At 39.6% G+C, this 21563-nt stretch overlaps 1 protein-coding gene across 8 annotated transcripts in view; it reads left to right on the top strand.

Moving 5' to 3' along the window:
• Window positions 1–21563, top strand: part of ABCB4 (ATP binding cassette subfamily B member 4) — a 98721-nt gene that overhangs the window by 45896 nt on the left and 31262 nt on the right. For all 8 annotated transcript variants that reach the window (XM_066353804.1, XM_066353803.1, XM_066353799.1 and 5 more), the window contains 4 exons: window positions 915–1040; window positions 10900–11103; window positions 11481–11651; window positions 19408–19569. In XM_066353804.1, the coding sequence (XP_066209901.1) occupies window positions 915–1040; window positions 10900–11103; window positions 11481–11651; window positions 19408–19569 (663 nt within the window). The remainder of the gene's footprint in view (window positions 1–914; window positions 1041–10899; window positions 11104–11480; window positions 11652–19407; window positions 19570–21563) is intronic.

The raw sequence follows: 21563 nt of genomic DNA, 5'->3' as shown, positions 1-21563 counted from the left end.
GCTTTTCCCTCATTAGTTCTCTAGTTCTGAAGGGTCACTAGTGTCATCTTGATCAGCTAACCATTTTCATAGCAAGATTTGCCGACAAGTCCTGGGTTTTTTTCAAGAGCTTCATTAATTTCAGTTATGTCTCCTGATAGAGGAGAACAGAGTTCACCAGCAGCTTTCACACTTCTTAGAGAACCAAACTCACCGTGTTTGTTCATTTTTGTCCCACCTTCAGGCAGACTACTGTAAACATGTCTTCCGAAGCTTCCTGTGCAAAAATGCTGATTCCACTGTTGAATAGCATTTGCTGTTATCCATTCGTGTTGCCCAGGAGCAGACTGGGGCTGGTGTGACGCTGGACAGCACTCGCCCTCAGACCCCAGGGTCCAGGTCCCAGGCTCTCTGAGCCACCTAGGAAGTGTGGGGTCCTGGGTGGTAGCAGCCCAGCTCCTCAGCCTCACTGGACCCATGGGAGCAGGGTCTATTTGAAATCAAACGATGCCTGACTAGGCGGTGGCGCAGTGGATAGAGCGTCGGACTGGGATGCAGAGGACCCAGGTTCGAGACTTCGAGGTTGCCAGCTTGAGCGCGGGCTCATCTGGTTTGAGCAGAAGCCCACTAGCTTGAACCCAAGGTCACTGGCTCCAGCAAGGGGTTGCTTGGTCTGCTGAAGGCCCGCAGTCAAGGCATATGTGAGAAAGCAGTCAATGAACAACTAGGGTGTTGCAACGTGCAACGAAAAACTAATGATTGATGCTTCTCATCTCTCTCCGTTCCTGTCTGTCTGTCCCTGTTTATCCCTCTCTCTGACTCACTGTCTCTGTAAAAAATAAATAAATAAAATTAAAAAAAAAGAAAGAAATCAAATGACTCCCATTTTAGAATTTTGTTGTGAAGTGTGTTCTTTCTCTCTCTTATCCTTACAGATCTTGAAGGGCCTCAACCTGCAGGTTCGGAGTGGGCAGACAGTGGCCCTGGTTGGGAACAGTGGCTGTGGGAAAAGCACGGCGGTCCAGCTGATACAGAGGCTATACGACCCTGATGAGGGTATGGTAAGTGGGAAGAAGCACGTTCTCCACAGTGGGAAGCTGGCTACCAATCAGCCCTTTGAAATTCTTTTTCTAGTAAAAATTTACATCTAAATGCAATTTTGGTACAAGGATTATAGAATAGCAATGTATCTGGATAATGCATTCAAACCCTTGGGCTGGTTTAACAAAAGTATTCAAGATGATAAAAGGCCAAAGAAGCTAGACAACACTCTTTCCTATTCCAACTAAGCTCTTTATAGCTCACCAGATCACCAGAAACGGTCATCCAAAGCACTGAGAGAACTATTTTTGTTGAGTTATTGGGTTTGGTCAAAAATATTTTATATCGCAATTGTTGACAACTTGGGAATAAGAGTCACAAGAAATATTAGGACAGTAATTAATTCATCAAAGACAGTTGCGTTTTCTTAAATGTTGGAATATCTGAAGGGGAAGGTAGGATACAATAGTCTTTTAAGAAACTTGTGGGGAGATGGGGGACAGTAATAGCCTAAGGTATATATGTATTTTTGCCTCTTAAAAATTGTGTTATTAATTCAAACTTATATAGAAAAATTGCAAGCAGGGAACTCACTATACCCATCACCCAGATTTACTGATTACTTTTATTTTCATTCATTTGCTTAGTCTTCTCTCTGCATATGTGTGTATGTGAAACACAGACAGACCAGCCCTTGAGCAAGGGTGCAGGAGCACTGCCTTGCCCTGCCTGTGCAACCGAGGCTTGTGGCCTGACTTGGGAGCCAGCTCCTCCTACAGGGGTGGAGCCAAAAGCCCAGAACAGGCAGAGTTCCGCTACTGAGCTGAGCATGGGCACACAGTCCTGCCCGGCCGGTAGAGCCAAGGCTAGCAGCTGTTCTACGAGTGGGCTACTCCTGCAGGAGCAGGGCGAAAGCCCAGAAACAGGCAGAGACCCACAGCTGAGCAAAGGTGCTTGCCACTGCCCTCAGGGCCAAGCATAACGCCACCCACGGGGGGCGGGGCAAAGGCCAAGGCCACCAAGGCTTCTGTATCAAACACGTGATCACAGCCATTCCTGTGAAGGAGAGGTGGAAACCACAGCAACAGCCCCTGTGGGCAGGCACCGGCAAAGCCCAAACCCAAGCGGCAAAGCCCAAACCCAAAAGCCCTAGGCAGCAACAGAAGAGGGGGTGTTGGTCCTGGCCAGATGGTTCAGTGGTAGAGCGTCAGCCTGGTGTGCAGGAGTCCCGGGTTCGATTCCCAGCCAGGGCACACAGGAGAAGCACCCATCTGCTTCTCCACCCCTCCCCCTCTCCTTCCTCTCTGTCTCTCTCTTCCCCTCCCGCAGCCGATGCTCCATTGGAGCAAAAGATGGCCCGGGCGCTGGGGATGGCTCCTTGGCCTCTGCCCTAGGCACTGGAGTGGCTCTGGTCGCGACAGAGCGATGCCCCGGATGGGCAGAGCATTGCCCCCTGGTGGGTGTGCCGGGTGGATCCCGGTCAGGCGCATGCAGGAGTCTGTCTGACTGCCTCCCGGTTTCCAGCTTCAGAAAAATACAAAAAAAAAAAAAAAAAAAAAAAGAAGAGGGAGTGGTGGATCTGCAGACATAACATACCTAGGGAACAGAGGCCATACCCAGTGGACTCCAGTGGCCAAAACCTTCCTTTACACAGAGAAAATGCGAAGGCAAAGAAATACAATACAAATGAACCAAGAGAAAAATCCCCAGAAAAGGACCTAAATGAATCAGATATAACCAAATTACCACATGCAGAGTTTAAAATAATGATTGTTAGGATGCTCAAAGATATTAGAACAACAATAGGTGGTCATTATGAACACCTAAATAAAGAGATAGCAAATATAAAAAAGGACATTGAAATAATAAAAAAGAATCAGAAATGAAAAATACAGTATCTGAAATAAAAAATACAATGGAAGGAATTAAAAGCAGGATGGATGAAGCTGAGAATCGAATCAGCGAGTTAGAGGACACGATAAATAAAGGCATGGAGCAGAGCAGAAAAAAGAAAAGAGACTCAAAAAGTTTGAGGAAACTTTAAGAGAGCTCTGTGACAACATGAAGAGAAATAACATCCGCATCATAGGGATTCCTGAAAAAGAAGAGAAAGAACAAGGAATAGAGACTTTCTGTTCAAGCATATCATAGCTGAAAACTTCCCTCAATTAAGGCAGGAAAACAACTCACATGTTCAGGAAGCACAGAGAACTCCATTAAGGAGAAACCCAAAGAAATCAACACCAAGACACATCATAAATAAAATACCAAAGCTAAGTGATAAAGAGAAAATATTAAAAGCTGCTAGACAAAAAAAGACTATCACCTACAAAGGAGCCCCCATAAGGATGACTTTTTTTTTTTTTTTCATTTTTCCGAAGATGGAACAGAAAGGCAGTCAGACAGACTCCCGCATGCGCCCGACCGGGATTCACCCGGCATGCCCACCAGGGGGCGATGCTTTGCCCCTCTGGGGCATCGCTCTGTTGCATCCAGAGCCATTCTAGCGCCTGAGGCAGAGGCCACAGAGCCATCCCCAGCACCCGGGCCATCTTTGCTCCAATGGAGCCTTGCTGTGGGAGGGGAAGAGAGAGACAGAGAGGAAGGAGAGGGGGAGAGGTGGAGAAGCAAATGGGTGCCTCTCCTGTGTGCCCTGGCCAGGAATCAAACCCGGGACTCCTGCACACCGGGCCGACGCTCTACCACTGAGCAAACCGGCCAGGGCCAAGGATGACTTCTGACTTCTCAACAGAAACACTTGAGGCCAGAAGGGAATGGCAAGAAATATTCAAAGTAATGCAGAACAAGAGCCTACAACCAAGACCACTTTATGCAGCAAGGCTATCATTTAAATTGAAGGAGAAATAAAAAGCTTTACAGACAAAAAAACAAAAACAAAAAACTCAAGGAATTCACTACACCCAAACCAAGGCTGCAAGAAATGCTAAGGAACCTGTTGTAAAGAGATCAAAGGACAAAAAGAATATAGCAAAAGAAGAATACAGTTTTAAAGAATAAAATGGCAATAAACAATTACATATCAATAATATCCTTAAATGTAAATGGATTAAATGATCCGATCAAAAGACATAGGGTAGCTGCATGGATAAGAAAACAGGACCCATACATATGCTGTCTATAAGAGACACACCTTAAATCAAAAGATGCACATAGACTGAAGATAAAGAAATGGAAAAAAATATTTCATGCAAATGGAAATGAAAAAAAAGCTGGGGTAGCAATACTTATATCAGACAAAATGGACTTTAAAACAAAGACTATAGTTAGAGATAAAGAAGGCCACTACATAATGATAAAGGGAGCAATTCAACAGGAAGATATAACCATTATAAATATCTACGCACCTAATATAGGAGCACCTAAATATATAAGCAGACTTTGATGGATTTAAAGCAGGGGTCTCAAACTCAACTCACCATGTGGGCCGCAAAGCAAGATTACAGACGTTTGCGGGCCGCACTAGGTCTTCAAAAGGCAACTGTTACGCAACACTTTTCAGTGTCATAAAACGACCAGAAACTGTAGTTCGTGGATTAGTCTGTGGGCCGCACAAAATTGATGCGGCCCGTGGGCCGCGAGATTGAGACCTCTGATTTAAAGGGTGAGATCAACAGCAATACTATAATAGTAGGGGATTTCAATACCCCATTAACATCATTAAATAGATCCTCAAGAAAGAAAATTAACAAAGAAACAGCAGACTTAAAGGACATATTAGATCAACTCGATTTAATAGATATCTTCAGAACCTTTCACCCTAAAACAGCAGAATATACATTCTTTTCAAGTGCTCATGGTACATTCTCTAGAATAGACCACATGTTAGGGCACAAAAGCAGTCTCAACAAATTTAAGAAGATTGAAATCATATAGAGCACTTTCTCTGATCACAATGGCATTAAACTAGATATCAACCACAACAGAAAAACTGAAAAATAAACACTTGGAAACTAAATAGCATGTTATTAAATAATGAATGGATAAACAATGAGATCAAAGAAGAAATTTAAAAATTCCTAGAAACAAACGATAATGAGCATACATCAACTCAAAACTTTTAAGACACATTGGCCCTAGCCGGTTGGCTCAGTGGTGGAGCGTCGGCCTGGCGTACAGAGGTCCCGGGTTCGATTCCCAGCCAGGGCACACAGGATAAGCGCCCATCTGCTTCTCCACCCCTCCCCCTCTCCTTCCTCTCTGTCTCTCTCTTCCCCTCCCGCAGCCGATGCTCCACTGGAGCAAAGATGGCCCGGGCACTGGGGATGGCTCCTTGGCCTCTGCCCCAGGTGCTGGGGTGGCTCTGATCGCAACAGAGCGATGCCCCGGAGGGGCAGAGCATCGCCCCCTGGTGGGCAGAGTGTCGCCCCCTGGTGGGCGTGCCTGATGGATCCCGGTCGGGTGCATGCGAGAGTCTGTCTGACTGTCTCTCCCCGTTTCCAGCTTCAGAAAAATACAAAAAAAAAAAAAAAAAAAATTTGGGACACAGCAAAAACAGTCCTGAGAGGGAAGTTTACAGCATTACAGGCATACCTCAAGAAGCTAGAAAAAGCTCAAATAAACAACTTCACCCTACATCTAAAAGAACTAGAAAAAGAACAGCAAGTAAAGCCCAGAGCTAGTAGAAGGAAGAAAATAATAAAGATCAGAGCAGAAATAAATGACATAGAGGCTAAAGAAACAATACAGAGGATCAATGAACCCAGGAGCTGGTTCTTTGAAAAGATAAACGAGATCAATGAACCTTTAACCAGACTCACCAAGAAAAAAAGAGAGAGGACTCAAATAAATAAAATTAGAAATGAGAGTGGAGAAATAACAACTGACACAACAGAAATACAAAATATTGTAAGAAAATACTATGAAGAACTGTACGCCAAAAAACTAGACAACCTAGATGAAATGGACAAATTCCTTGAAACATATAATCTTCTAAAAATTAATCTGGAAGAATCAGAAAACCTAAACAGACCAATCACAACAAATGAGATTGAAACAGTTATCAAAAAACTCCCAAAAAAGAAAAGTGCTGGGCCTGATGGCTTCACAAGTGAATTCTACCAAATATTCAAAGAAGAACTAACTCCTATCCTTCTCAAGCTATTTCAAAAAATTCAAGAGGAAGGAAGACTTCCAAGCTCCTTTTATGAGGCGAGCATAATTCTGATTCCAAAACCAGCCAAAGACAACACACACACACAAAATTATAGGCTAATATCCCTGATGAATTTAGATGCAAAAATCCTCAACAAAATATTAGCAAACCGGATCCAGCAATATATGAAAAAAATCATACACCATGATCAAGTGGGATTTATTCTTGGGAGGCAAGGCTGGTATAATATTTGCAAATCAATCAATGTGATTCATTACATAAACAAAAGGAAGGAGAAAACCACATGATAATTTCTATAGATGCAGAAAAGGCATTTGATAAAATCCAGCACCCATTCATGATAAAAAATCTCAGCAAAGTGGGAATACAGGGAACATACCTCAACATGATAAAGGCCATCTATGACAAACCCACAGCCAATATCATAGTCGATGGGCAAAAATTAAATCAATCCCCTTAAGATCAGGAACAAGGCAGGGGTGCCCCCTTTCACCACTCTTATTCAACATAGTTCTGGAAGTCCTAGCCACAGCAATCAGACAAGAAAAAGAAATAAAAGGCATCCAAATTGGAAAAGAAGTAAAACTATCATTATTTGCAGATGATATGATATTGTATATAGAAAATCCTAAAGTCACAGTCAAAAAACTACTAGACCTGATAAATGAATTCAGCAAAGTGGCAGGATATAAAATCAATACTCAGAAATCAGAGGCATTTTTATACACTAACAATGAACTGTCAGAAAAAGAAATTAAGGAATCAATCGTCTTTACCATTGCAACCAAAAAAATAAAGTACCTAGGAATAAATTTAACCAGGGAGATTAAAGGCTTGTACTCGGAAAATTATAAAACATTGATTAAAAAAAAATCAGGGAACATACAAACAAGTGGAAGCATATACTGTGCTCATGGTTAGGAAGAATAAACATCATTAAAATGTCCATATTACCCAAAGCAATTTATAAATTCAATGCAATACCGATTAAAATACCAATGACTTACTTCAAAGATATAGAACACATATTCCAAAAATTTATATGGAACCAAAAGAGAACACGAATAGCCTCAGCAATCTTGAAAGGGAAGAATAAAGTGGGAAGTATCACACTTCCGGATATCAAATTATATTATAAGGCTATTGTACTCAAAACAGCCAGGTACTGGCATAAGAACAAGCATATAGATCAATGGAACAGAACAGAGAACCCAGAAATAAACCCACACTTTTATGGACAACTGATATTTGACAAAGGAGGTAAGAGCATACATTGGAGTAAAGACAGCCTCTTCAACAAATGATGTTGGGAAAATTGGACAGCTACCTGCAAAAAAATGAAACTAGAGCACCAACTTACACCATTCACAAAAATAAACTCAAAATAGATAAAAGACTTAAAAGTAAGCCGTAAAACCATAAGCATCTTAGAAGAAAACATAGGCAGTAAGCTCTCTGATATCTGTCGCAACAATATATTTGCCGATTTGTCTCCACAGGCAAGTGAAACAAAAGACAGGATAAACAAATGGGACTTTATCAAACTAAAAAGCTTCTGCACAGCTAAAGACAATAAAAACAGAATAAAAAGACAAACTACACAATGGGAGAATATATTTGACAATGCGTTTGATAACGGGTTAATAAGCAAAATTTATAAAGAATTTGTAAAACTTAATACCAGGAAGACAAACAATTCAATCCAAAAATGGGCAAAAGAAATGAATAGACACTTCTCCAAAGAGGACATACAGATGGCCAATAGGCATATGAAAAAATGCTGAACATCACTAATCGTTAGAGAAATGCAAATTAAAACCACAATGAGATATCACCTCACACCAGTCAGAATGGCGCTCATCAATAAAACAACCCAGAATAAGTGCTGGCGAGAATGTGGAGAAAAGGGAACCCTCCTGCACTGCTGGTAGGAATGCAGACGTGCAGCCACTGTGGAAAACAGTATGGAGATTCCTCAAGAAATTAAAAATCGAACTGCCTTTTGACCCAGGTATACCACTGTAAGGAATATACCCCAAGAACACCATAGCACTGTTTGAAAAGAAGAAATGCACCCCCATGTTTATGGCAGCATTGTTCACAATAGCAAAGATCTGGAAACAGCCCAAGTATCTGTCAGAGGACGAGTGGATTAAAAAGCTTGGTATATATATATATACTATGGAATACTACTCAGCCATAAGAAATGATGACATCGGATCTTTTACAACAATATGGATGGACCTTGATAACATTATACTGAGCGAAATAAGTAAATCAGAAAAAACTAAGAACTATATGATTCCATACATAGGTGGGACATAAAAATGAGACTCAGAGACATGGACAACAGTGTGGGGGTTACAGGGTGGGGGGGGGAGAGGTAGGGGTTTGGGGGAGGGGAGGGGCACAATTAAAACCAGTTAGATGGTGACAGAAGACAATTTTATCAATGTCACCCCATTAAAATTAATCAAAAAAAAAAGAAACACAGACACACAGAAACACATGCATATTTTTTTTTCTGAACCTTTGAAAGTAAGGTAAGGGCATGCCCCTTGACCTCTACATACTTTAGAATACATTTGATGAGGACATTTCTTTACATAACCACAAAACAATGATCAAAACCAGTAATTTAATATTAATGTAATACTAGCCCACAGTATATATTAAAATTTCCTCCCTTGTACCAACTTCAGTAGATTGGATTTACTGATATTAAAGTATATTTTTTTAAAAAGAGAAGATTGCAAATTACAAAGGAAAAGTATTTAAAAGGCATTGGGTTAGAACAGAGATGATAAGAATTAATACAAAATTGTCTAGGCTACTTGAATTATTTATTTATTTGATAAAATTAATAAATATTCTTGGCAATATCTGATATTACTAAGTGGAGACAGAGGCCATCCTCATTTACTAAAGCAAACTAAGTTGGCTCAAGTATAAACATTTTTTTTTCTTTTTAAAAAGAACCTGACAAAATTCTAAACATTGAGAATAAGCACTTGAAAATAGCTTATTTTTAAAAATTATTCCTGTAGTCTTTTAGAAAATATACATGTTAGCAGAAAAAAAGTCTTCAGAAATTCAGTAACTCGGAGATACTCACAATTCACATCATGACTTAACAATTTTCTGCTACTAAAACAATAGAAGAACTGTCCAGTGGTATAGTCAACTAATTACTTTTTCCTTAACCCTTGCTTCAGTAAAAATCAGTGGAATTATGGTAAAAGAAAGCAATAAATTAAAACAATTGATTTATGGTCTAAATGGGAAAACTATTATATTTAATATTTGGGAAACTATAGTTGACCTTTAAACAGCACAGGTTTGAACTGTGCAGGTTTATTTGTATGCAGATAATTTTCAATAAATACTGTAATGTATTTTCTCTTTCTTATGATTTTCCTAATAACAATTTATTTTCTATAGCTTACTTTTTTTTAAGACTACAGTAAAATATGTGCCAATTGACAGTTTATGTTATGGGGAAGACTTCTGGTCAATGGTAGGCAGATTTTCAACTGCATGGGATATCAGTTCCCTTAACCCCCACATTGTTCAAGGGTCATCTTTAATAAGAATCTAAAATAGAATGTGAACATGAAAATCTTTCTAGGATAAATGTAGATTTGTAAAACTTTCAAGAAATGGTTAGTGTTGTTTATAAATATATACAAATTTAAAAATATATAAGCTACCATTTCATATCTATTAATTAGAAAAAACAGATTAAAATAATAAAACCCAGAACTAATATTACAATGTAGCAGATATATTTATATATTTCTGCTGACATTATAAATTATTAAAATCTTTTTAGAAGCTGTTTATTCAACTTTTATTCAGCAAATAATAAATGCCCAATGTATACTACTAATTGTACAGGTAAGCAGTTGTTATTAGAGAAGAAAAAATAAATCATACTCTTCAGCCTGGTAATTCTCCATTTCTACAATGGTTGTCCCTCAGTGCTCCTTGAAGGAAACCAGGTGTCAAGCAGGTGGTAAATACTAAAGTGAGCCTGACCAGGCGGTGGCGCAATGGATAGAACGTCGGACTGGGATGCAGAGGACCCAGGTTCGAGACCCTGAGGTCACCAGCTTGAGCGTGGGCTCATCTGGCTTGAGCAAAAAGCTTACCAGCTTGGACCCAAGGTCGCTGGCTCCAGCAAGGGGTTACTCAGTCTGCTGAAGACCCATGGTCAAGGCACATATGAGAAAGCAATCAATGAACAACTAAAGTGTCACAACAAAAAACTGATGATTGATGCTTCTCATCTCTCTGTGTTCCTGTCTGTCTGTCCCTATCTATCCCTCTCTCTAACTCTCTCTCTCTCCCTGTAAAAAAAAACAAACAAAACTAAAGTGAATGAAGTAAAACATCATAATGCCATCATAATGATATGTAGAGTAGGTAGGAAATGCACATATTTTATTCAAATTTAATAATGGTAAGCAAAAATAATAGTCTGCCAAAAATATATAACCCAACTCATTTATGGAGAATTGTCCACCTATGAAAAAAAAACTATATGAGCTGGTAAATATCAAAAGAGATCACACGCTTTTTATTTCTATTCTTACACATTGCTCTTTATTTCTAATTCTCATTTCTAAACTCATTGAAATAAGTTCAATATTAGCTAAGACTTTTTTCATAACACATGAAAGAGTCTTGATGCTTTAGATATCAGATGGTTTAAAATATTGAATGAAAATGTTCTTTTTTTTCAGATTAACATTGATGGGCAGGATATCAGGACTTTTAATGTAAGGTATCTGAGGGAAATAATTGGCATGGTGAGTCAGGAGCCCGTGCTGTTTTCTACCACGATTGCTGAAAACATTCGCTATGGCCGTGCAAATGTAACTATGGATGAGATAAAGAAGGCTGTCAAAGAAGCCAACGCTTATGAGTTTATCATGAAACTACCACAGGTAAAGGCTTCGTTAAGGTAGTTGTCCTCAAAATTAGAATTTCATCTCATGTGACCAAGGTATTTCTTCAAAGCTTAAGCTAATAATGTTTGAGATACATGTTTGTCCAATTTTGCCAGGTAAGTCCCTTGAATTAGTCAGTTGGAGGTTTATAAATTATTAAAATCTTTTTAGAAGCTGACCCATGAAACTTAATAAAGTTTATACAGAGCATGTATTAGTAGTCTTTTAGGATACAGTATTCATTTACTTTATTACAATTTATGACTACTAGGACAGTCAAAATGAGGCTCCATGTTGTCTGCAGGAATTTCTAGACTCCATTGCCTTTTCTATTTAAAAATACTTGCACAGCTCTTCCATGTTTTCTGTTGTAGAAATTTGACACCCTGGTTGGAGAGAGGGGGGCGCAGCTGAGTGGGGGACAGAAACAGAGAATCGCCATCGCTCGGGCCCTGGTCCGCAACCCCAAGATCCTCCTGCTGGATGAGGCCACGTCGGCCTTGGACACAGAAAGTGAAGCTGAGGTTCAGGCGGCCCTGGATAAGGTCAGTAGACACTAAACACCTGAAGAGCCAGCAGATTGAAACTTCTTGATAGTTCTTGCTAATGCTCTGTGAGTCTAAATTGAAAAACATGAGAGCAGATAAAGCTCCCTCATGGAGGCTTTTTGATTTCTCCTGTCAGGGCACATTGCAGAGAGGTGGGCAGCCTATCAGCTGGCTTGCTTTGACGCAGGTAAAGTGAGCTGAAGTTCAGGACTCTGCAATGAGCCACTCATCTTTGTTTTTTCCTTACACACGGGTTGTTGCTTTGATCCAAAGTAATTGTGTAAAAATCTACCCCAAAAAATCTGGTTACCTGACACTGGCCAGCTGAAAAGCAGTCAAGAACACTTGTCTTCTTTTGTTCGTATTCGCACAAACGCGAATAGATGATTTTCTGGAAATAAAGTTCAACTTGTGTTTGTGTAAGCATATAAATAAGCAACACATTGTAAGAATGCTGAGCTCCTGTGCCTGGCTCAGATATCCTAAATCTTTCACTGTCATCTTTAAGCTCAAGCTTCGCAAGAGGAACCTTATCTGAGGGCACTTTTGGCACCGATGCTGACATCATCTGTAAAAACAATGTAAAAGCCAGAGTCAAGTGACACCATATAAATGAGTATCAAACACATAAATATTGTAAATATGTTTGATTTGAGAAAGTTCAGAGATAAAATATTCAAATTACTTAACAGGTTCTATCCAGATTATCTTCTACAATTTTAGAGATGAGCTGTATGAAGCTTATTTTCTTGGGAAAATTTATTCCTGAATCCTAAGTAAACACAACTGCCTTGTGTGCTGTAAACTATAGTTAATTAAAGCTTCCTGGTTTATCAGATTAGTATTTTGGCTTGTCATATAATTGAATTTAATGATTATTAATGAGACAGTAATGATTCCTCACAAATTCTTACACTGATATGTTGCATTCATGTATGTACAGTCTCTATATGAAGGAACCCAATATAATACATAGGAGGCTGGTATTTGGATGATTAATTAGAAGTGATTTAAAGCAAGAATTATTAAAAATGCATAAAACATATAAATGGACATTCATGTATTGACATAGGCTTTTTAGCATAAAGTCAGCAGGTAAGAGAGATATTTATGGGAAAAAATAGTCCCATTTAACCCTAGGGCCTAGGTGCTAATACCCCATAGAATACAGTATTCAATATATTATCCCTTGCTATGCTAAAAGAACACAATTATTAGAGATGTTGTTTTTTATTATATGGATCCTGCATATACCCTTGCAGGTTTTAATTCATATTTGGACAAGTTACATCACTCAATTTTTGCAATTTGTGTTTGTAAGATGGTAGCCCACTCTTCAGTCGATAACCTTTTTAAGTATTAACTTTAAAAATAGCTAATGAGGCCCTGGCCGGTTGGCTCAGCAGTAGAGCGTCGGCCTGGCGTGCGGGGGACCTGGGTTCGATTCCCGGCCAGGGCACATAGGAGAAGCGCCCATTTGCTTCTCCACCCCCCACCCCCTCCTTCCTCTCTGTCTCTCTCTTCCCCTCCCGCAGCCAAGGCTCCATTGGAGCAAAGATGGCCCGGGCGCTGGGAATGGCTCCTTGGCCTCTGCCCCAGGCGCTAGGGTGGCTCTGGTCGTGGCAGAACGACGCCCCGGAGGGGCAGAGCATCGCCCCCTGGTGGGCAGAGCGTGGCCCCTGGTGGGTGTGCCGGGTGGATCCCGGTCGGGCGTATGCGGGAGTCTGTCTGACTTGTCTCTCCCCGTTTCCAGCTTCAGAAAAATACCAAAAAAAAAATAAGCTAATGAATTACTCATAATTTTATAATCCCCAAGAAAAGCCATTTCCAGTTTGGGGTAGTGGTTAAGAGCACAGGCTTTGGCGCTAGACAGGCTGAGGTTAGAGTCCTAGCTTTGTTCCCTTTAAGCTGCATGACCTTGAGCAAATTAACTAGTCTCTCTAACCCTGAGACACTAATAAAGTAATTGGGGAGGGGGTAGAAACAATGTCATAGGATGATTGAAAAGATTAAATGAGATACTGCACATGCCTTGCACACCAGAAACACTTGCTATTGTTAGTTGCTATGCTGTTATTATTAGGTTGATTACTATTATCACGATTATTATTAACTTTATTGATTACTAAATTAGTTACTTATCGCTGCAAAACAAACCATTTCAAATTTAGATGTAAACCAATATTTCTGTGGATTGACTGGATGAATTTGCTGTTTTCATCTGAACATATGGCTGCATTTACCTGGAAGGCTGACTTAGCTAAAATGGTCCAAGTTGACCTTACTCATCTGCTGGTTGTTGGCTGGTCAACTCATGTGGCTTCTCATGCTCACTCTTATACAGTAGTCTAACCTGATTTTATCTTTTTTGTGTGTGACAGGGACAGAGAGAGACAGAGAGAATGACAGATGGGACAGATAAACAGGAAGGGAGAGAGATGAGAAGCATCAATTCTTTGTTGCAGCACCTTAGTTGTTCATTGATTGCTTTCTCATATGTGCCTTGACCGGGGGGCTACAGCAAACCGAGTGACCCCTTGCTCAAGCCAGCGACCCTGGGCTCAAGCTGGTGAGCCTTGCTCAAACCAGATGAGCCCACACTCAAGCTGGTGATCTCGAGGTTTCCAACCTGAGTCCTCCACATCCCAGTCCGACGCTCTATCCACTGTGCCACCACCTGGTCAGGTTAACTTCATTTTCTTATACCAAAGTCAGTGGGCCCAGCAGCAGAAGCTATAAGATATCTAGTGGCTTAGACTCTAGAACTCACACAATGCCACTTCACTACATACTTTCAGTCACAGCAAGTCACAGGCTAGACCAGATTGAAGGAGAGAGGAAATAGATTCTACCTCTTGATAGGTGAACTGTAAAGAATCTATGACCATGTATAAACTTCCGCAGCATGCCCTCTGCCAAAATTATTTACATTTTTCTCCTACATACAAAATAAATTTACCTCTTCCCACAAATATAAAAAATTTTATACATTTTGACATCAGGCTCAAAGTCCAATTTCTGAAGATCTATATGTGGTCCAAATAAGGACGAGGTTCTTTATGTTAAGCTCATTTTAACCCTGGGGCCTGCAAACAAAAGACATAAGTCATATTCCACACATATACCCAACACATAATGGTGATACAAGTACAGGATAATCGTAATAGACACTCCTTTTCAAAAAAGGAGAAAAACTGGAAGCTATAAGACATCTACCTTATAGCAGTTACTGGTTCATACTGGTGAAATGCAGTCATGTACATATTCCCAATTCTCCCACTGCTCCAGGGAAAGGAACTGTTCCTTGATTAAGGCCCAATTCTACACCCTAAGAGTGGGTTCCCTAGTCCATTGTTCTCTTTGGTTTTGGGGCTCCATCCTCTGGGCTAGTGGATCCTTGTTCCAAGAGGTCTTTCCTTTTCTAAAAGAAATAGCTTTCATCTGCAGCTGAGTAGTTTTCTCAGCAAGCTTACTGCCCATAGGACCCAGAGGCCTCTTTACATTTTAAATAATCTCAATCTCCTTTAGTCGACGCTGACAGACCCTCTTACAGACTCTGTTTGCTTAGAATCTGACTGTGATTTACTCAAGCCCCTAAAGCTACATCCATAATTTTTTTTTCAAGGCAAGCCTCTCTATTTTGGGATGCTTGTGAAATTGCCATGAGAAAACCCTTACTTAAAATTTTTAGAGGCCCTTTTATCAAACTAAGAGAGTCTACTAAAATCTGCCTTAAATCTTTCAGAGATTTTAACCAAAAAAAATCTTATAACCCTACTCCGAATAAATTTTTCACTGGATGACTAATACTTTATTTTCCAACCCAGCCAGTACTCTGAGTCTTCCATGTGGCCTCTGATCAAATAGCTCCTTCTTTAGCTCATCATTCTCCTTCCATACCTGTATACAGCCAGTGAAATCCAATTGGCAGTTCTACATTCTATTTAGACATATCTGGAATCTCCTTAGCTAAATTTACAAGCTCATTAGATAAAATATTTTTCTTTCAGGTGAATGCTGGAAACATTTTTTCCAATTACTCATGGGTTACAACAACACGGGTCACCCTTTTCCAGCCTCCAATAGCAATTTTCTTACTTTTCTTCCAGTCTCCACTAACAATGTCATCAACTCCTTTCAGGCACTGCCTACCACTCAGATCTCAATCCCAAAGACAATGTCACGTGGTTTAGGTTCTTGTTAAAAGAGCATTCCATATAATTACCAATTTCCATATCAGTTTCTTTAAGTCAAAACTTTGTGGGTTGGCTGGTGTGGTTCTTCTGTTAGTTTTGCCTAGTCCGACTCAAGCAGGTACTTTCAGCTCAGGGTCAGCTGGGCTGGGATATTCAAGATAGCCTCACTCATGCACGTGGCCAATGACAGCTTTCCTGAAGCAGCTGGGTTCTCCATGAGTCTGCTCATCCTCCAGTAGACTAGACAAGCTTCCTTTCACTGTGATTTCAAGGTAGCATTCAAAGATGTCAAGCACACAAGCCCTAAGGCCTCTTGAAGCCTAGGCTTCAGAAATTAAACAAGTGTCAATTTTTTAACATTTTTCTGTAGTCAAAACAAGTAACAAGACTTACCCCTATCTGAGTAGGTGGAGAAATAGACTCTCCCTGTTTGTGGCCATTTTTAATCTACCATGCTTGCTATCAATAGTTTATAATCTACCTAATTGACTCCATACTTTGCAGGATAATTAAACTGATATATTTTGCAGACAATAGACCATATCTTTGAAAGGAAAATACTTCATTACTTCACTCCACAAAATAATTTTAGTCATTCTGTTGGCCAGTCATTCTAAGTAACAAACCAACTTTCTCTTAACATTGGAAACGTTGAATTTTATAATTCATTACCTTTCCTCTGAAGCATAAGGACATACCACTATTTTACCTATTGTTATCCCTCCTTGATTACCTATTCTGGAAAAATACTATATTCCTCTTATGGATCCTTTAACTATTTATTTATGTCTATTCTTCTCTCCTAGAAAGAATAAATCCCTTCAGAGGCAAAATTAGTAAATGATTCATATTTGTATCTCTGTAACACTTAATCCAGTGCCTTGCACATCATATAGCCTAAAGAAATATTACCATTGTCCTACTCATTGAGATAATACATTTACAGTAAAAAAAAAAATGTAATGATCATATCAACTTTCGATTCAACAGATAGCAACTATTTATCAAAATAAATAATAGGTTTTTCAATATAAAAACATAAAAGCAGATTTGTTATTTTGGTTTTTTTTAATTAAGTAAATAATCACAGTTTAATACCTACATGCATTCTCTTACACATAGTGTTACCATACAGGAGAGATAAGAAAAGAACCAAAATTTAGCCTCTGAAGTGATTTTATGAAATGATTCCAAAAGGTTTCATTTATTACTTTTTTTCCCCAGAAGTTCCAGAAAGACTAATGGACCAGTATTCCCTTTGTGTGGGCCTGTCTTTCATCTCTGTATATTTCAAACTAGTACAAGGTCCAATTTTCATAATAGTTGGTGTCTTTGAATCTAGGATGTTTATTTGCCAATGTCTTATCATCACTGGGGTGTGGGAGAGATCTGAAAAAAAAATCTCTTTGTCTCAACTCTTGAATTTTTATATTTATGGTTTAACTCTTTTATATTTATTTAAATACAGTTGATTCATCTAGTCATTTTAGAATAAGGACTGATGTAGAAAGAATCACATTATTTTTTTTCCAGGTGGCTACACAATTGGCTTAATACCATTTTCCCTATTGATAAACATTGCCATATTTATCACATACTAATTTTTATATGTCTTATCTCTGTGTCTGAACTCTGTTTTTTTCTAGTGATCAAATTGCCTATTGATGTGATAGCTTCCCCCAGATTTTACTGTTTTAATTGCTGTATCTTTTTCTGTTGTAATATCTGGTAGAGCTATTATTCCTCTCTCATTAAATTTTTTAATAATTTTCATGGCTTCTCTTTTTTAAAAGTTTGAGATATAATTCATATACCATAAAGTTTACCCTCTTAATATGTACAAATTATTGGGTTTTAGTACATTCACAAGAATTTGCAACCATCACCACTATCTAACTGCAGAATATTTTCATCATCCCAAAAGCAAACCTTGGGCCTATTAGCAGTCACCTAACATTCTGTGCTCAATCTAGCCTTTGGCCACCACTAATATGTTTTCTGGCTCTATAGATTTGACTATTCTGGACATTTCATATAAATGGAATTATACAACATGTGGTCTTTTTGACTGGCTTTTTTTGCTTAGCATCATGTTTTCAAAGTCATCCATATTAAAACATGCATCAGAGTATCATTTTTTCTTTTAGTGCAATACTGTTACATTGTATGGATATACACATTTTTTTATCCTTTGATTAACTGATGAACATTTGGATTTTTCCCATTTTTTTGGCTTTTATGAAACTAGCCTCTTGTTTTTAATTTATATTTTTAACTACTTAGCTGAATTAGGCTATACTCTAATAACCATCCTAATGAGGTTTTATTGCCTCAAAGTAGAAGTGGTCATACCTGTCAGAAGCTATCATTAATAACTCAACAAACAAGTGTAACAAGGATGTGTAAAAAGAGAGCCTTCATTCACTGCTGGTTCGAATGCAGATTGGTGCAGCCACTGTGGAAAGCAGTATGGAGCTACCTCAAAAAATTTAAAAAGGAACTGCCTGATGACCCATAAATTCCACTTCTCGAAATTTATCCAAAGAAACCCAAAACACTAATTTGAAAAAATATATGCCACCCATATGTTTATTGTGGTGTTATTTATAATAGCCAAGATTTGGAAGCAACCCAAGTACCTATCAGTAGATGAGTGGACAGATGAGACTGACAGGGTAAGGGGGTTGGAGGGCTGAATGGAAAAGGTTAAAGGATTAAGTAAGAATAAAAAATTTTATTAAAAATAAAATAAAATAGATCCCATAGGGGAAAAAAAGAAATTATCAGCCAAATGAGTGTCAAGAAGAGTAGCCATTATCAATGACATAGCGTGAATAATTTGATGAGCATTTTCCAGGGTTTAAATGCCATGAAGAAACCCACCAAGCCAACATGCCAGGTCACTGAACTACTTAGAGGGGTGATTTGTAGATTTTAACATGTATAAAAATCCTCCGGGGCACTTATTAATAATCAGAGTTACTAGCCCCAGTCCAGAGATTGTGATTCAGATGGACTTTGAACCATATTTTGAACCATCTAGACCCCAACCTACATTTCTACCTAAATGGCCTGTATGCAGTGTCCATTAGAATTTCGAGTGAAATCAGGCACTTCAAAAGAAACCCTACGGAAGTGCTCTGGAGAAAGTGGTATGTGGCAACCAGTCCCTAACATGTTTCTGGTGAGGTCCCTTATGCCATTAACTCAGAACTAGGTCTCTGCGGGCAAGAGGGACCACACTTGAGAAGGGCCAAACATTTTCTCATGTTTCTTGAGTTACTACTTATATTTCTTAGGCTTTTGGAGTTACCCATCCTCCTACCAAAGGGATTGGCCTCCTGTCTGATCCAGTACTAAAGTCTCACTTTAATCTTTTATAGACGACTGCTGCCTTTATGCCCTAATCACATAATCACACGGGGATGGGGGTGGGGTAAACTACTGTCTCATCAACTGCAAACACGCCCATCCAAGTGCTTCATTGTGTGTGTTAACTGACAACACGTGGGTACCATAAACGCAGAGCCCCGCATGTTTATCCTTCTCCCCTTTAGGCCAGAGAAGGCCGGACCACCATTGTGATTGCACACCGATTGTCCACCGTCCGCAATGCAGATGTCATCGCCGGGTTCGAGGATGGCATCATCGTGGAGCAAGGAAGCCACAGCGAACTGATGAAGAAGGAGGGATTGTACTTCAAGCTTGTGAACATGCAGGTAGGTATCTGCCCCCAGGAAGTGTTTCTGCTGCTTGTGCCTCAACATAGTATTCTTTCCACCATCACAGCAGCACACTGCTGGTGCCATCCTGAGGAAAAAGAAGTATTCAGGAAGCTAGCTAGAAGTATGCATGTGAGACTTTAATTCAGAATCAGTGAAACCATCCTGAAAGAGAGGAAGGCAAGAGAAGAGGAAAATACCCAAAACATTTTCAACTTATTTCTTAAGACTGAAATTCTTAATTGACTGGGGAATGTGTTCAAATAACAGGTCCTTTCTACCAAAAGACTAGGGATGCTTGGAGCAGTGGGAGGAGGAAGAGGGTGATGCTAGGATCTCTATGATTGGGGGAAGTGTTTAAGTGACTTTAAAATGTTTCCCAGATGAGCCTGACCAGACAGTGGCACAATGGGTAGAGCATCGAACTGGGATGCGGAGGACCCAGGTTGGAAACTCTGAGGTCTCTAGCTTGAGCACGGGCTCAAGCTGGTGATCTGTGCTCAAACCAGATGAGCCCGTGCACAGCTCACCAGCTTGAGCCCAAGGTCGCTGGCTTGAGCAAGGGGTCACTCGGTCTGTTGTAGCCCCTCGGTCAAGGCACATATGAGAAAGCAATCAATGAACAACTAAGGGGCCGCAACAAAGAATTGATACTTCTCATCTCTCTCCCTTCCTGTCTGTTCCTATCTGTCCCTCTCTCTGCTTGTCACACAAACACAAAGAATGTTTCCCAGATGATCCTAATAAAAACCAATAGCAAAATTCTTATCTCTAGGAAGTGAACACAGGCATACCTCAGAGACATTGAAGGTGTAGTTCCAGACCACCAAGATAGAGTAAGTAGTACAAAGAAGCAATCATAATCTTTCCTGGTCTTGCTTTCAATTTGCAAAACACACACAATAAGGTGAAGTGTGATGTAAGCCTGTAGTTTGTTTTGTTAAAAACAAACTGATTCCTAAAACAAGTGATATTAGTAATTATTGGTTTGTCTTACTGAACAAGATATTTTATTGTGCTTATTCACTTAAGCAACTTTGCAAAATTAATACCCTAAAAATATTTTTATTCTATAAACATGATTCCTATATTTGTAAAAGTATATGCATTTGCTTTGATATTCCTGTGACTAGTATGTACCAGTGTTGGGATTTGCCGGATCATACCAGTTCACCAGAACCAATACCTTTTTTTTTTTTTTTTTTAGTGAGAGAAAGGGAGGTAGAGAGACAGACTCCCACACATGCCCGACAGGGATCCACCCCTCAAGCCCATTAGGAGGCTAAGCTCTGCCCATCTGGGGCCATTGCTCTGTTGCTCAGAAACTGAGCCATTTTTTTAGTGCCTGAGGTAGAGGCCACGAGCCATCCTCAGTGCCCAGGGCCAACTCGCTGGAACCAATCCATCCATGGCTGCTAGAGGGGAAGAGGAAGAGAGAGAGAGAAAGGATGGGAGAGGTGTGAAGAAGCAGATAGTCACCTCTCCTGTGTGCCCTGACTGGGAATCGAACCTGGGACAGCCATACTCTGGGCCAAGGCTCTACCACTGAGCCAAATGGCCAGGCCTTCAATATCTAATTTTTTGTTGAGCTTAGCAAACCGGTTGTTAAAATGGCACTTATAATCAGGGTTCTCTCTAATGTGGGCACCTGGACAGCCACCCAATGTGAAAGTCACAAATTTACATTCTTTACTGTTCTTTAACATTCATCTGTGCAACAGCATATTCTAAGCGCCTATAGTAATGTTCATTCCATCCATAGGTGAAAAAAATTTGCAAGTGAGAATGCCAGTCAAGAAGCAAAATGGAAATATCTTAAATAAGTTTTATTGTTTTTTGTCAGGTATTTTTTAATACTTTTTATTAATATTTTAAAACTCTTTTAACATAATCTAGTTTTGTGTATCTCTCTTATTGTTCTTATTTAAGTATTAAATGCATGAAATAATAAACTACCTTTCGGTATATAGGGTTGGTTTTTTTTACACTTA

The sequence above is a fragment of the Saccopteryx leptura genome, chromosome 12, assembly GCF_036850995.1.
Source record: "Saccopteryx leptura isolate mSacLep1 chromosome 12, mSacLep1_pri_phased_curated, whole genome shotgun sequence".
In the NCBI taxonomy this organism is placed as follows: domain Eukaryota; kingdom Metazoa; phylum Chordata; class Mammalia; order Chiroptera; family Emballonuridae; genus Saccopteryx; species Saccopteryx leptura.
This window is presented reverse-complemented; position numbering and strand designations above follow the sequence as displayed.